The sequence below is a fragment of the Bombyx mori genome, chromosome 8 (genome assembly GCF_030269925.1).
Source record: "Bombyx mori chromosome 8, ASM3026992v2".
Lineage (NCBI taxonomy): Eukaryota > Metazoa > Arthropoda > Insecta > Lepidoptera > Bombycidae > Bombyx > Bombyx mori.
The window spans coordinates 2,001,687-2,017,935 of NC_085114.1; the positions used below are offsets into that span (position 1 = coordinate 2,001,687).

General features: G+C 36.4%; 3 protein-coding genes across 4 annotated transcripts in view; 1 reads left to right on the plus strand and 2 right to left on the minus strand.

The window, feature by feature from the left end:
• The window catches only part of LOC101735737 (ankyrin repeat domain-containing protein 13D), a 56,457-nt gene extending 48,765 nt beyond the window's left edge, over positions 1-7,692 (minus strand). Inside the window, exons 1-3 of the mRNA XM_038012372.2 lie at positions 7,406-7,692; positions 4,951-5,092; positions 2,643-2,813 (exon numbers count right to left, since the gene is read on the minus strand). Of these exons, the coding sequence (XP_037868300.1) occupies positions 2,643-2,813; positions 4,951-5,092; positions 7,406-7,507 (415 nt within the window). The 5' untranslated portion in view covers positions 7,508-7,692. The remainder of the gene's footprint in view (positions 1-2,642; positions 2,814-4,950; positions 5,093-7,405) is intronic.
• Positions 7,693-10,578: 2,886 nt separating this feature from the next.
• LOC101744834 (dnaJ homolog subfamily C member 28) lies at positions 10,579-13,437 on the plus strand. The gene is given in 4 exon segments (NM_001309612.1): positions 10,579-10,707; positions 11,672-11,890; positions 12,279-12,632; positions 12,891-13,437. Coding segments are annotated over 4 exon segments (1,125 nt in total). The 5' UTR covers positions 10,579-10,596; the 3' UTR covers positions 13,332-13,437.
• A 338-nt stretch (positions 13,438-13,775) lies between these two features.
• Positions 13,776-16,249, minus strand: part of LOC101744981 (trifunctional purine biosynthetic protein adenosine-3) — a 37,153-nt gene continuing 34,679 nt past the window's right edge. The window contains exons 24-25 of one of the 2 annotated variants that reach the window (XR_009973613.1): positions 15,241-16,103; positions 13,776-15,057 (exon numbers count right to left, since the gene is read on the minus strand). Coding sequence is in view for 1 of the 2 variants with exons in the window: in XM_004925110.5 (XP_004925167.2) it covers positions 15,918-16,103 (186 nt within the window). In the remaining variant the exon portion in view is untranslated. Of the gene's footprint in view, positions 16,104-16,249 lie in introns of both variants that reach the window. The other variant, XM_004925110.5, reaches the window with a different exon arrangement.

Here is a 16,249-nt window from a genome sequence, read left to right on the forward strand (position 1 = left end):
ATATATCGGCAAAAGCAAAATACAGTGTGTCTTAGAATTTTTTCTAGAAAAGCAATTGTTTAGTACGCAATGTAACACAATATAAATTGTGAAGCGCGGGGATGACGACATCGATGGAACGCGAGAAAAGACGGTCGCGAAATTTGAATTTCCTAAAATGACAAGTGCTTATGCTTACACATACTTTTATTTAACAGGCTCTTACCCCGATTTTCGATTTCGGAGAGGTTCCCCATATGTCAGGGATGATACACGCGACATGACTTCGGGTAACTAAAGAAATCTGTGTGTATATGATAATTGTCAAAAACAAAAAAAAATACACGCGTTCCATTACGTTTTTTTTCTACCTATTCTCTGGTAGCCTAAGGGACTATTTCAGTTACGTTCCGGTAGGTAAGCTCACGGGCTCAACCTGAGAGAGTTTACTAACATTGGCCCTAGTAAGAGCAGTGTTTCGCTGAATCTACCACCGGATCGGTATCGCGACCCATTGAGAAGACGAGAAACTTAGTGGGTCAACGTTGCATGACGTCACCGACGATAGGATTGATGTAGACGGGGAATGACATGATTAACAATTCGCGGGTCCACTTAGATATTAAGTAAAATTAACGAATTCAACCGTTCATGCTTAATAAGCTAAATTTCTTAAAAAAAAACAAATTACATTCCAATCAACCCAACATATTAAATAATTAAAAATAATGTATACCTAGTCATGTCATAAGTATTGTCACACAGTAAAAACTTTTCTTTTAGAATGCTGGCCACGAAAAAGTTTATTGAATTCGAATCTCGAATTGTTCATGAAAATAAAAATGTATACTTTTAGAATTTTTACTCATTTTTAAATATGGAGTAGACGCTTAAAGAAGACCGTGTTGCAGTTATTGCGTTGCATCGTTGCGGTTACGCGCCAATTAAAATTTTTAACATACTGAAAAATTTGAATATAACCAAAAGATTCGTTTATCGTACCATCAAACGATACAATGAAGACTCTAGTGTAGATGACAGGTCAAGAAGTGGTCGCCCTCGGTCTGTTAGGACTCCAGCAGTGATAAAAGCTGTGAAGGCGCGAATTCAAAGAAATCCCAAACGTAAGCAGAAACTGTTGGCCCTTCAGATGAGGTTAAGCAGAACCACGGTGAAAAGGGTGTTAAATGAAGACTTAGGGCTTCGGGCATATCGAAGAAAAACAGGACATCGTTTGAATGCGCGTCTAATGGACCTGAGACTGAAGAGATGCCGCGCTTTGTTGAAGCGGTACGCGGGAAAAAAATATCGGGAAATTCTTTTTTCGGATGAAAAATTTTTTACCGTAGAAGAGAGCTACAACAAACAAAATGATAAGGTGTACGCACACAGTAGTGAAGAAGCGAGCAACCGTATTCCGCGTGTCCAACGAGGTCATTTTCCATCCTCGCTCATGGTATGGTTGGGAGTTTCTTATTGGGGCTTAACAGAGGTACATTTTTGTGAGAAAGGTGTAAAAACGAATGCAGTTGTGTATCAAAATACAGTCCTGACGAACCTTGTGGAACCTGTTTCTCATACCATGTTCAATAACAGGCACTGGGTATTCCAACAAGATTTGGCGCCAGCTCATAGAGCGAAGAGCACACAAGACTGGCTGGCGGCGCGTGAAATCGACTTCATCCGGCACGAAGACTGGCCCTTCTCCTGTCCAGATTTGAATCCGTTAGATTACAAGATATGGCAACACTTGGAGGAAAAGGCGTGCTCAAAGCCTCATCCCAATTTGGAGTCACTCAAGACATCCTTGATTAAGGCAGCCGCCGATATTGACATGGACCTCGTTCGTGCTGCGATAGACGACTGGCCGCGCAGATTGAAGGCCTGTATTCAAAATCACGGAGGTCATTTTGAATAAACTTTAGTGTCATAAGAATCTATGTTTTGTTAAGTTCATTTTGGTATATGAATGGTTACATAATGAATAAACTTATTTCAATTATTTTACATTAAACATGTGACAGAATTTATGACCTGACTAGGTATAAGCATGCTGAGTTTGTTAAGCTAGTTTTTCTTGGCGCTTTTTTAGGCGAAACAATGAACGTGTTTTGAGATTCCACGAGTATGTTATAAACAATCACACGCTTCTCAAATTTCAGAGGATCACCCGTTAGGTCGATTTGAAGATTTCTTGATAAAATTTCATATAAATCGACCCAGTCGTTTCGGATTCCATGGAGAAAACATAAATATCAATTTCTATAATTCTATATTCTTCTTAGTGGTTTGCATGATGGGGCGCTTCACAAGACGTCGCCATACCAACGATAAAAATAAGAAAAATCTAGATTTCTAGGGGTTATTTTTAAAAAAATATAGTTATTTTATCTTCGTCTAGAGAAAAATGTGCTAGTGATAATAGCGGGAAATGCGAACCGTTGGCGCACCAAATAACTCTGTAAAACAAATAAGAGTGCACCGGGTCATTCTTGTCATTAGTGTATTCATTAGTGTCATTTATTCATTAGTGTCTTATCCTTTAGACCACAAATACAATAACTGGGTTCGGCAGCACGGAATAACTATTTCGTATATTACAAAATAAATTTATACATTGTCAAACTTAGATAATTACGACAAAAAGAAGACATAAGACTCACCCCAACTAGTGAATTCCCATTTCATCTCAACATAAAAATCGGGTGCCAGACTCAGCTTCCTCAGCAGCTCTGGGATACCACAGGAGCGTAGCACGTGGCGCTGGTAGTCCCTCCGAGATAGCACCAGGGATAAGAGAGCAGCGTTTCCTGACGAAGTGGCTTCTTGGACGGCTATAGAGGAGTTAAACCGTAGTTTCAAATATATGCCGTGCGATTATAATTACAAGTTAGCACTGCGACACGAATTAGTGATTTACGTTAAAAATTAAATTGAATTTGTCTTCTTTTTTTTTTATTGCATAGATACGCAATGAGTGGACGAGCTCACAGCCGACCTGGTGTTAAGTGGTTACCGGAGCCCATAGACATTTACAACGTAAATACCGCCACCCTCCCTGAGATAAGAGTTCTAAGGCCTCATTGTAGTTAGAACGGCTGCCGCAACCTTCAAACCGAAACGCATTACTGCTTCACGGCAGAAATAGGCGGGGCGGTGGTACCTATCCGTGCGGAGTCACAAGAGGTCCTACCACCAGTAAGTACCAGCAATTTAATAATTTGCGTAATCTCCAGTAGGGTAGTGTGTATTGTAAGCAAGCACGAATATGTATCAGCATCTCGTCTTGCCTATTTCTGACAATGTGGAAAAAGAGTTCAGTCACAAAGTTTCAACTATTTCAATTGTTATCTATATATTAATACGTAAAGCAAAAACTTTGTACCATATGCGAAAACTGCGCGGACGGAGGAGAATGAAATTTCCCACATTTATAGAGAATATAGAATAGAGTGCAGAATGCTAATATCTTTCTAAGCAATAATATTCTTTAAAATTATGCATAAAAATACATTAAATCAATAATAAAATATGACACACACTACCATGTATTTGACAAACACACGCATACATATATTCTTTTGTTTATTGTTAGTCTGTGGTCAAATTGAGAATAGATTAATATTGTTTGTCTTTGATATTATTTGTCTACAATGTAACCTTGGCGAAACCTAGAATTAATATAGAACCCATAGTCTTTGACTTTTGAACTTTAATAATGTTCAAACTAATAATTTAAATTAATTATGATCGAATTTCGACTACTGGGAGACCACTAGTTAGATAATAATATTTCATGTATAATACTCGACTACGACAAAGTAAACGGAGGTTTATAATTTAGCAGTGTGGTCGTATGGGTATGATTTATGTTAACGTCACATGTCAATCTAATTTCATCGTATATTCGATTAGAAGTCAGTTCAGAGGGTTCAAATTACTTTAAGCTGTTAATTGACTTAAAGTTGTCTCGTGTGAACAACGTGTAGACGACTTTATTAAGATTTTCGGCATATGGTTTTATTTTTAGACATTCTTCTTGCTAACACGTCAGAAAACATTATGGGCTCGCGAGGTCATCGAACTTTCATTAGGTAGTTCCTTTCGTACTACGATTTCAGTAAAGCAAATTCATATTATTATGGTAATATATTCTTTAGAATAACACGCACAATTTTATTTGCATACGAACAATCAACTAGATATTTTCAGCTTTATATTTTTTTCTAGTGAAACTCGGCTACGCTCCGCTGTGACTAATGACTATCGATAAATCTATATATGTATATAAAAACACCCATTTGTCGATAGCAAGGGTATTATGAAGAAAACTTTTCCTTAAGTACGAAAAATGCTTCATTTAACGGATTTTAACGTATTAAGTTTCAATTTGAATCGAATAAAGCCGGTTAGCGTGGTATGGACATGTGATGCGTAGAGAGAAGATGCATGTGACTAGGAGATGTATGGAAATGGTAGTGCAAGGTAGAGGGGGAAGAGGTCGACCAAAGAAGACATGGATGGAGTGTGTGAATGACGATATGAGAGAGAGAGGAGTGAGTGTTGAGATGACGGCTGATAGAAGAGAATGGAAGAGAAAAATTAGCTGTGCCGACCCCACCTAGTGGGATAAGGTGGAGAAAAAGAAAAAAGAAGAAAGCCCGTTTCAACTCAACGGTCGATTAGCGCAGAACCTTTTTTATTTTTTATTACATATTTGTATAATAAATACATTTAGTTTTTTTTTTTGATAAATTTGCATCATTTTTATTTTATTTTTATTAATCGTTTTTCAATCGAAATCTGAATTCACATCAAAAACATCATCTCGATCTTCTTTTTGGTAAAAATCGCATTCAATTGTTTATTAAGACAACTTTCTGAGGGTCTCTGGGCTATGCCTTATACTTGTGAATCCATTGGATACATGGTTTTGATTGGGACGCGGGTCCTTTTTACATTTAAACTAACCTGTCCATCCGTCTTTCTCACAGTTGACGTCGGCACCGGCGTCTATTAAAGCCTGGGCGGACTCTGTGTGCCCCAGAGTGACAGCCAGCAACAGAGGGGTTCGACCGCGCGGGTCCTTCAATTCTAGTTCTTCTTCTGTATACTGTAACGAAAAGAATAATGTCTAGTACTTACTTAAGTTTGTCTATGGAAACTTCTTTTTTTTTAAATTGTCATTGCAAGTAGAACGAGGCTACGGCCTATATGGCAAGTAGTCCCTGAATCATATAGTATAGTAGTCGTGGTAGCACCTCTTGTGAGTCCGCATGAGTAAGTATTCTGCCTATTTCAGCAGTAATGCGTTTCGGTTTGAAGGGCGGGGCAGCCGTTGTGACTATCCTGAGACCTTAGAACTCATATCTCAAGGTAGGTGGCAGTATTTACGTTATAGATGTCTATGGGCTCCGGTAGCCACTTAACACCAGGTGAGCTGTGAGCTCATCCACACATCTATTAAAAAAAAAAGAGTTCTCTACCTATTTAGTTTTTGTGATATACATGTACAATTAAAATGGCTTTATAATACTTTCTTTAGTTTTCGCGATTAGTAGGTATAATTAAGGTCAGCACTACATTTTATTCTATGCACAGTGACGTAAATGTCCAATTTTTTATGAAAGATCTGTTCATAATAGTTGGTACAATATTCAAATGTCGAGGACCACCGTCTTAGTCGCCGTGACCACGAAAATTGTAATGTATTTGGAACGTCAGAACATAAATGTCCCTATTTATCTAAAGACAAAAGCTCTATGTCTCACTTTTTATAGTACAACAGCTGTCCCTTCTTTGAATCAATGCGTCATTGTTTCGCAGCAGAAGCTCGATACAGACTCGGTAGCTCACAAGACACCCAATCTTAACGGTAAAATTATTTAAATTGGCTTATTGAGTTCTGCGATAGGATGCTCACAGCCGTTTTGTTGGATGTGGGGAAGGAATATCATCCCTTTTTATAAAAGAAGTAGGTGTGACAAATTTGCATTGTGCTACTGAATATCACTGTACAAAAATCAATCAATGTTCAAAACAGATAATTTTTTTTTTTTATTGCTGAGATGTGTGGACGATCTCACAGCCCACCTGATGTTAAGTGGTTACTGGAGCCCATAGACATCTATAACGTAAATGCGCCACACACCTTGAGATATAGTTCTAAGGTCTCAGTATAGTCACAACTGCTGCCCCATCCTTCAAACCGAAACGCATTACTGCTTCACAGCAGAAATAGGCGGGGCGGTGGTACCTACCCGTGCGGACTCACAAGAGGTCCTACCACCAGTAAAAAATTTTACAGGCTTGATCGTAATTACACAATGTTATACATTTTTTTGTGTTTGCGAAATGTAAATAAAACTGATTTTATGGTTTAATCTCATGTTTACTATTTTGATTTCATTATTTAGACTGTTTAAAATTAGTTACAAGTTTTTGTGGTTACTTCTGACGAAGGGGGTTTTTAACTGACATTTTAAATATTGTGCTAACTGAATATACGTGTTTTTGGTATGTATTTAATTAGGACTCCATATTGGAGGGCATCCATCTGTTTGTCAAATTTATTTCATGTTTGGAAACTTTTAGGTATTTTAGACTGTTTGGTTGATTTATTCAATACATGATTCAGATTTGAAAACTAAATAAATGATAACAGCACACACTTAAAGAACTGATTTTTTTTAAATCATATCAATCATTACAGCCTTTTGAATTGTTCTAAAGCTAAATACCAAAAACTTTTAAATTAAATCCATAAGGATGATTTGTTTTTTATGGCACTTCAAACGTTATGGTTTTAATGAGGCAAATTAGGCTCACAATTTTGTCTACTTACCCTATTAATTCAGTCAAATTGACCTTTATGAAGGGTTGCTAAGGCTTCTTTGTATTAATAAGATTTACGTCAAAGCATCCTGTTGGCTTCTTAGTCATTCTAAAACTTATGTGCCCTAACAGTTATGATGGCCAGTGTGTCAATATACAGTGAAATTAAATGAAAGCAATAATGACTATGGAAGGGCTCAAGACTTATAGGAATTTAAAATAGTAGAAATATGTATTTAGCAAATATGTACTCGACACCTGTAAAACTTCCACTCCAAGGTCAAATGTCCTGATTAACTAACTTTACTTATTATTATCTATTACTATGGTAGATATGGTATATGCATTGTGTTTATGGGTTCTGGTAATATCAGGTGGCACATGAGGTAATCAACTCATGGTGACTAATATCATAATAACTATTTTGGATTAATTTCCTTATTATCAGTAATTATCACGTAACACATATACAAATTGTATAGTACAAATGTGTTTAGTACAAAACGCCGACTGTAACATTAGTATGCAAAATTATTTTGTTTTGATGAAAAATAATAATAAAATAAAATAATGTCAAACACAGACCCACTACCTTTTTATTTTCCAGATTCGTCTTCAGCTCATCGTGCTGGTTGTTCCAAACCAACCAGTGTATTGGATAGCGCCTACTCACTTCATCTACAGTTAAAACCATTGTAGAAATTTAAAACTATTCACACTATACACCGAGTTAAAGTAAAAACATAGCAGAGGAAAATTAATCCCAGATTAACCTAGGTCCCTTCAATAGAACTGTATATCACGAAAACAATTTATTACTAATTAAATTCACGCTTCTTAATACCTACAACCTACTTTTTACTCACACAAAATAGTGTCATTATGTCAATCAAAACACAAATCAGTTGTCAAAATAGGCTTTTTATAGCAATTCTATGGTTATGATTATAGTCTTTTCAGCCAAAACTTCATATTAAGGTCTTTGATAAATATTTAATTGAAATTGTATAGTGTAATGAAATATGTTACAATAAAAAATTATTTTGATTTGAATCTATACTACTACTGACTCCTACCCGGGACCTAGAACCTGGAACTCATACACAGTGTGAAATCATTTTTGCCTCATACCATCCAGCTGTTGAATGAGATCCCCCTTTTATATATTTCTTGGCTGCTATGATGTCTTTCATCAAACGATATTGAGGAGGATGCAGAACAGTTGCTCGTGACATAAAGCGATAAAGAAGGTCCAGAATAAGAAAGAAGGATGTGACTCCCGGTCCAGACGATACACGACGTTTTTCGGCACACTAGAGAATGGACATTGCCTTGAGTCAAGACGGCCTCTATTGCACTGCAACATAGATAGACTCGTTTACTGATTAAGGCCATAGCCATACGCACTGACTCTTAGGATATCGTCCTATCGTGTTGCTGGACGAGATGGAAAATGTGTTAGAGCCAGTCATCGTAAATGGAGGTGTTTGTATCAGGGTCGGGATCAACTCAGGTCAGGTATGCAACATACGATACTTGAAACTCAGATACTCGATACTTGGATGTCGATAAGATGATTTCTTGAAAATTTCAATGTCTTTGATAAATATCGATCTTTATAGACATTTTTTTTGTAAATACCCAATATTTATGATGTAGGCAATGAGCTCGCCAGAACAAATAGAGAATATAAAAATTAAAACTACTGAATACTTGAGCGCCTCTTAAAATTCTTGTAAAGTCTACCGTAGAACTTGCATTAAACATTTCAAAACATTCAGGCTTGTTACATTTTTGCTCGACTAAATACGGAAAGCTTGACAGTGAATTTAGCATGGAGTTAATAAGTACCTACAACTGGAGTGCTGTCTAATGCCGAGAAATCGGTCTCGAAAGAGAATACTTTTTGGTCGCGGTGTCCTTGTCTAATGTGGTGACCATATAAAATTTATTTATAGGACAAAATTATACGCATGCATCAGTTTTGAATTTACCTTAAGTAATTCTGTGTAGTCCTATGTAAATACAAAACACGTGCTTGCAACAGTTTATTTATGTAAATTCAATTTTAAACATTGCTTCGTCGTCATGGTGACTTTTTTTCGACGCTTTTTTTTGGAAATTGCTGCGATGTCGAAAATCTAGCACTGAGTTTTGTTACAAACATCATTACCTCAGTTCTATTACTTAAACTTCTTCAAACTCATGTTTAACGTCCGAATACTCAACCGCGACTTGAATATTATGTTGAACTTAATTACGCAATTCCTACTTTAATGTACTGGCTAAGTGGGCCGTGCAAATTAATATTTGACACACTGAGTGAGACACAACACACATGGTCTGCGCGTATCGGGTGCTCTTTTCCTACATTCACATCTTCAATTGATTTAAAATTGCTTGTATTTTTACTTCTGTGCTATTTTCATGACACGTATATATTAAGTCTACTAGTTATATTTTAAGAAATACAACACAATGGGTAATAAAATGAAATGAACTGAAATTCATTTATTTGTTATATGTAGACAATTAAATAACTCTTAAATGACAAGTCAATACACATAACGCAATACACATAGTACTTGATCTCTATTTACAAAATATTGGTTATATTATATAATATTATAATGAAAAAAAAATCTCACATTTTAAAAATATATGCTCACACTAGTAAAAATTTATCAATGAATCTGACATATGGACGGATATTCCACAAACTGGAGAGGATTCTCGCTTAAAACCACTTACAATATAAGTGTTCACCATAATTACACGGAAACTTTCACGATTTTCGAAAAAAAACAAGCCACAAGCTGTATCAGTGCCCTTTTAACTTCGAACTACAAACGTAAATAGACGCCATTTTTCTTTTAATCCATTCATAGCTTTTTTTCGGTGATGCCAACAATTAATCTGGCTTCCCATCAAATTCAACATGAAAACCATCAGAAATTTACGTACCTACCATTAAATTTTCCATTAAACAGAGTTTTTATTAATATAGAACAATTTTTTTTTTTGTTAATGAGCTTTATTAATATATGATGTTCTACTAAAAATCAATATATATCATATAATCAATACTTCTTATATAATTTAATTTAATAAATTGTCATCATCAGAAACTAATTTCACCATGACTTTGTACGTTTCTTTTGAACCAATTTAATTTTTGACGTTGATGGAAATTCTAAATTGTCGCAACATTTTCTAGTTAAGTTTAAGTCACATCGTTTAAATAATAAGTATTTAGATATATTATTGTCATAAAATGTTTAAAATCCTGTAAAGTAGATTGATTTTAACCTTTTCGATAATTTTCAACAACGCCCAAGCTACTAAAAAATCCACTAACCACTAAAAGCCATTTTTGATAACTAAGACAGCGGTCCAAATTACGAGATTTTGTGGAAAATCCTCTAAGCTAGCAACACTGCTTTTTGTTTGTAAAATGTGCGAGAGGGACACCACCACTTAATAATCATTCTCTTTTCAGACCGTTTTTCCTTACATCTTTTGCTATTTAAAAATAAACTTTAAGCCATAGGGATAAAGTATATTTTTAGTTTTTATGTCAAACGAAGTAAGCACTCCAGTTAGAATAGTAACTCTATGGAATTTAGTCATTTAACAGTCAAATAAAAATGTTATTGTCAAAGTTCAAAGACCAAAGAGTAAAGTAGAAGGACAAATTTCAAGAAGTGAAAAAGTAAATATTATGTCAAATTCCCAACACAAATTCAAAACATCATAAAAACTGTTTAATTATGCAATAAAAATATGAAGAAAAGGCCCAATTTATTGTTTCGAGATGATTCGGTTTATTTGCTTCGTGGGAATTACGGTATAAAATCACTAAGATCAATAACATCAGATGGTAAAAAACTTGAAGTGAGTTTCAATATACTTTTTATTGTATGAATTATGTTTAAAGCATCAATGTTTGGTGCTCAAACATCTCATATGCGACCACTCAAACTATATATTGCGTATCGATTTTTTCTTTCGCGTGTTCATTTCCTCAGTGCAAGCTCGTAACCTTTATACATAATCGCGCCACTTCGATGAAGCGGCACGACACGAGAACCCTCTCATCGTGGCCGCCGGTAACTACATTCCCGATCCTGCGGACAGAATGGAAAGCAGTCGACGTCGCCCCAAATACGTCATTTCGGATCCTCCCGATCCACTAACGGTGCTTTTAGGTATCTCAAGCACCGATCATCGTTCTCGTCGAACCCGTCGCTTGCGACGAAGGGCTCGACGAGTAAATTAACCCTCAGACACAGCCCACTGAGTTTCTCACCGGATCTTCTCAGTAGGTCGCGTTTCTGATCCGGTGGTAGATTCTGCGAAGCACGGCTCTTGCTAGGGTTCGTGTTAGCAACGTCGTCAGGTTTGAGCCCCGTGAGCTCACCTACTAGTTAAGGTTACGCTGATATAGCCTTAGGGCTATCAGCTTAGGTAGGTAAAAAAATACATAATCTTATCGAGGATTATGTATGTTCTTCTTTTTATGTAGTCTTGTGCGGTATGTACATTAGAATTAATCGTACATCAGATTGGATAAATCCAGCGCATATCTATTACCACAACCTCGCGGTCTGCTGCTTCCCATGTAATGCAATTACTCAAAGTATCTTAACCCCTCATGACAATGAATCTAAAATATTTAAAAACCCTGTAGAGACTTCATTTTGCTCAACACTTTGAGCTTCTTAAGCAAGGAATCTTTGAAGCAATACTTTGTTTTTGCAACTTTTTCTCTTTCCGCGTACTGCTAATAGTAAAATTGTATGATTAGAATTGATATCAAAATTAGACTGTGTATAACTATAATGAAATTTTAATTCAGGATTGCTATAAAATATTAAAGATACCTCTGGGTTCTAAACAAGATGTAGTGAGAAAGGCTTTTCTAGAATTAGCCAAGAAGCATCACCCTGATTCGGGAAGCCCTGAAGCTGATATTGAGAAGTTTGTTGCTATAGAGAATGCTTTTCGAAAGTTAAGTAAACATAACACTGGCCAAAGCAGTACCGATGAGATTGAACAAATTGTTTATGACATAAAGGTAATCATATTTTTATTATTTTTTAAAATTTACTTGTATGTTTTGGTGGTTATCCATCTTTTTTTATTACATGGACAGTATGAAAAACTCACTTGATGTTAAGTGGTTACTGGAACCCATTGATGTAAAACTGGAGAATTGTGATCTAAGTCTCAATTTTATAGTAATTTTGCAAATTGTACTAATTGTATGGTTCAACATTATCATGAAAGTCACATTGCTGAATATGAGTACCTACATTGGGTATTATATCCTTAAGGCATGACAACTTGCATAATCACAGTTCAAAAATTTCCACATTAAATATTTAGTTTATTTATGTCAATATTGAAGTTTAAAATTGGTGTAAATTCCTGTATTCACACAATTTATCTTTAATTAATTCCAGCACACAGCTCCGCAGCACCGTCAATATTTAAGTTTTGAAGGTGTAGGGCATGGTACCCCATACCAACGTGAAAGGCAATGGGCACAAGCCAGGGCTCAACGGGCAGCCACAAATGTCATGGAACACAGAATTTCAAAGGCAGTTGCTTCTGAGAATACATTAATGAAAAAAGGTCAACAATATGAAAAAAAACATGATATCAAAACAAAATATGGTTTTGATAGGTTAGTGGAAGATTTGATACAAGAATCGATGTCAAAAGGAGAGTTCGAGAATTTAAGTGGAAAAGGAAAGCCTTTGAATACAGAGAATAGGAATCCATATGTCGATTTTACTACTCATAAACTGAACGAGGTAAGAGTTTGTACTCAATATTGAACAAAATTACCATTGGTAAGATAAAAAAAAAAAAACTAAAACTCAGTCATGCTCCTTGGTGACTATTACATGAAATAAGTACAATTATTGTATGAAAAATCCAAATTTGCTGAAAGTATTCCGGTTAGTAAACTGATGTCCAAACATTTTGTTCTACTGTTTCTGCATTAAAACATTTAAGGAATGACATTTCTGAATAATAAATTAAATAATACTGCATTTCACGAATTTCAGGTTCTTGTCAATAATGGTTTCACACCAGAGTGGATAACAATGAGCAAAGAGATTGACCAAGATGTAAAGTTATTGAAAGAGGATATAAAGTCTGAAAGACAGTACTTGGGACCTTATCCTTTATCTACAGAAGATTTGATTAAATGGAACCGGATCTATAAATGCAATTTAGATATCGCTAAATCGATTAACAAAAAAATAAACACTTATAACTTAATAGTGCCCTTGATCAACAAGCAGAAGTTCCATTTGGATTTTGACAAGATTTGCGACGAGATACTTCAAAATGGCGCTCATTCTGTTGAAAAGAAAATTACTCAAGAACATTATGTTCAAAAAGATACAATCAGTCACGACGAGGATTTGTTTAGTGTGTTTTTCAAGGCAGTTAGTGAATTATTAAATTTTAGTAAGAAGAAGATTGACAATACGAAACAATAATTGTTTTTATGGCTTAGTTTTTCAAACTCATAACTTGTTTGAAATAAATGAAAAAATATTTCTTGCTAGTTATTATTTGAAATTCGACCATATCTAGAGAACTGAGAGGAATTCAATCAAATCTATCTTGTTAAGCCTCAAGTCACTGCTACTGCTATCATCATTAGTAGTAGAAATATCTTCATCCTACCAGAGTCCCATGCACACATTCTTCCTAACCACCAGTTCCATATATCCATGAAGCAATCTCCTGTTTCAGGATAGTACAGCTGTCATAATTATTGCAGCAATTTGAAACTTCAGTCTCGTTTCTGAAACCAGACAACAGCTTTCATGATGTCCATGAAACTCTACAGGTGTTGTGATAACAAACCATTCTGTGATAACAAATGAATTTATATGCCGTTAATTTATACCTGTTGTGTTAAAATAAAACTAATACCATGAATTTAATAAGTGTATTTTATTTCTAACAATCATAACATATTTCCTTGTAAAAATTTCATAGTAAACAAGTGTCCCTAAAAGATAATTGTGAGATTTTAATTATACATTTTAAAACTTTACACAACATTAATGATAATGTAACACACAATTATAATGATATACAAACTAATGTAAATTTATAAAAAATTCGAGTTATTACTTCAGCCCAGTGGCACACAGACGACGAACTTAAAATCTAAATGCTTAAGTCTGGAATGTACTGAACATTTTAACAATCGATAATGATCGATTGATAAAATCAGGCTATTTCAAATGAACGCGTATCGCGTTTGAAGTCTGAAACATATAGCTGTCCTACTCACACCCGTGTATAACTGCCTTCGCTATTATGAAACACTCGTAACTCAATACGTACACAATGTTCCGGGTACTGTCGACGGAGATTGAAGAAGAAATTTGTAGCTCTGAACAACCTGTCAGATAATTTTTCTCTAAATATATTGTCTGATAAATTGTCTTATTACGTCATACAATTTATAATTACAATTCTGTACGCCATTTCATACGTTCATTCCCAAAGAGCGGGTATGATTACGCATTTAAAAATTCGTTCCGAGGGTAGTTGTGTATTTGTGTTAATTTCTATTCGTTCGCTTGCACGTGACGAGGTAGATATCTCGAAATCAGAAGCATAAAGTCGGATCTAGTGTTTGTCGCAAAATTCGTTTTAATTAATATTAATTTAGAGAAATATTTTTAGAAAGTGTCAAATATCTACGAATCATTAAAACCGATTACAACCTATACAATACGAGTGACTCCGCCCGGCTTCGCGCGAATTATACCAATTGCTCTGAAAGTGCATTATGGTAATTATATTTATCAGAATAGTGACAATTAATTGTATATGTATGTTTGTTACTCATCACGCAAAAATTACTTACCGTATTTGGATGAAATTTCATACAAATGCTTTCTAAACTGGATTATAACAGGTTTCATTTTAAACACAGTAAATGTCATGTGTGAATGTGTAACAAAATTTGGCGTTGAGACCGCGGACACAGCTTGAGATATTCAAACATTGAAATCCGACTTTATGCCTATCATCTTAAGATCCGTTTTAAGTCAGCCGCTCCTACCGACGCTGCCGTATTAGATTCCAAAATTTCTATATCCTTTTTTGGACTGTTCCAAACATTTTAGGCCAGAATTAGTCCAATAGGACTTGTCGTTCTCAAGTAACGGAATTACTTACCAACGAACACCAGTGTGCTTAGTGCGAGTTTTTTAACGTTCTCGATAGCGTAAAAGTTAACACAAATTTGTATAGAGTTGGATCGTTTGCCAACGTATGCCGCTAGGGGCGCTGTTCTAACTCTATACAAATTTGAGTTAACTTTTACGCTATCGAGAACGTTAAAAAACTCGCACTAAGCACACTGTTCACTTTTATATCTATGTGTTATTATCGGGCGTGTGCCGGCGATATAATTCATTAACCAGTGTTACATTACACGGATATAATAACTGAGAATTAATTACACGGTTGCATTACACTAACTTAAGCTTTGACTTTGGTTATGACTTCATTACCCTAGACCGGCAACCGAGCCCACGCCGACCAGGTGTCAAGCGGTCCGTGGACAACACTACGAAAACGCCGCCTTTACCTCTCTCATTAGAAATATGTTCACATGTATTACGTACTTTTGGGGTGATCGAGTGGGGGCCACTTGAGGCCGCCCCCTGCCTAGAAACATGAGCTTGAAGTCTCAATTGCCTTAAACTTTTTTTTTATTGTCCTTGTAGGCAGACGACGAGGTAGAGGCCCGACACGTTGGACTGACCAGATCCGCACTACCCTCGACACCACAGCTCACGATGCTCTACACTCGGCGGCAGATAGAGACAAATGGCGTGGAATAGTCCGCAATAAACTCTTTTCGCGAGGAGGTGGTCACGACGCTCAGTATTGAGGAAACCGAAGCAAGAATAAGAAGAAAGGTAGACGAGCATACGGCCCACCTGATGGTGAGTGGTTACCGTCGCCCATGGACTGCAGCAATGCCGCTGCAGCAATGATAAGGGTGTCGATGGTGGCGTTGCGTGTTTGCCGGGCCCGCGGACCGCAGCGGGTTACGAGTGCCAGAGCAGCACGCCCTGCGCCGTGAGCCGCACGCGGCCGGTGGCGAGCAGGCGCAGCGCGCGCGGGTAGGCGCGGTGCTCGGCCTCCAGGATGCGCTGCGTGAGGGTCTCCTCCGTGTCGTCCCGCAACACTGGCACGCGCTCTTGGACTATGATTGGACCCGTGTCCATGCCCTCCTGGAACACAATTCATTCGTAATCACTATCCAAAACAGAATCGTAACGTAATAATTTTACGGTTCAATGGTTGTAGGACGAAGGAAACGGCGAGTAAATTAACCCTCAGACGCAGCCCACTGAGTTACTCGCCGAATTTTCTTACT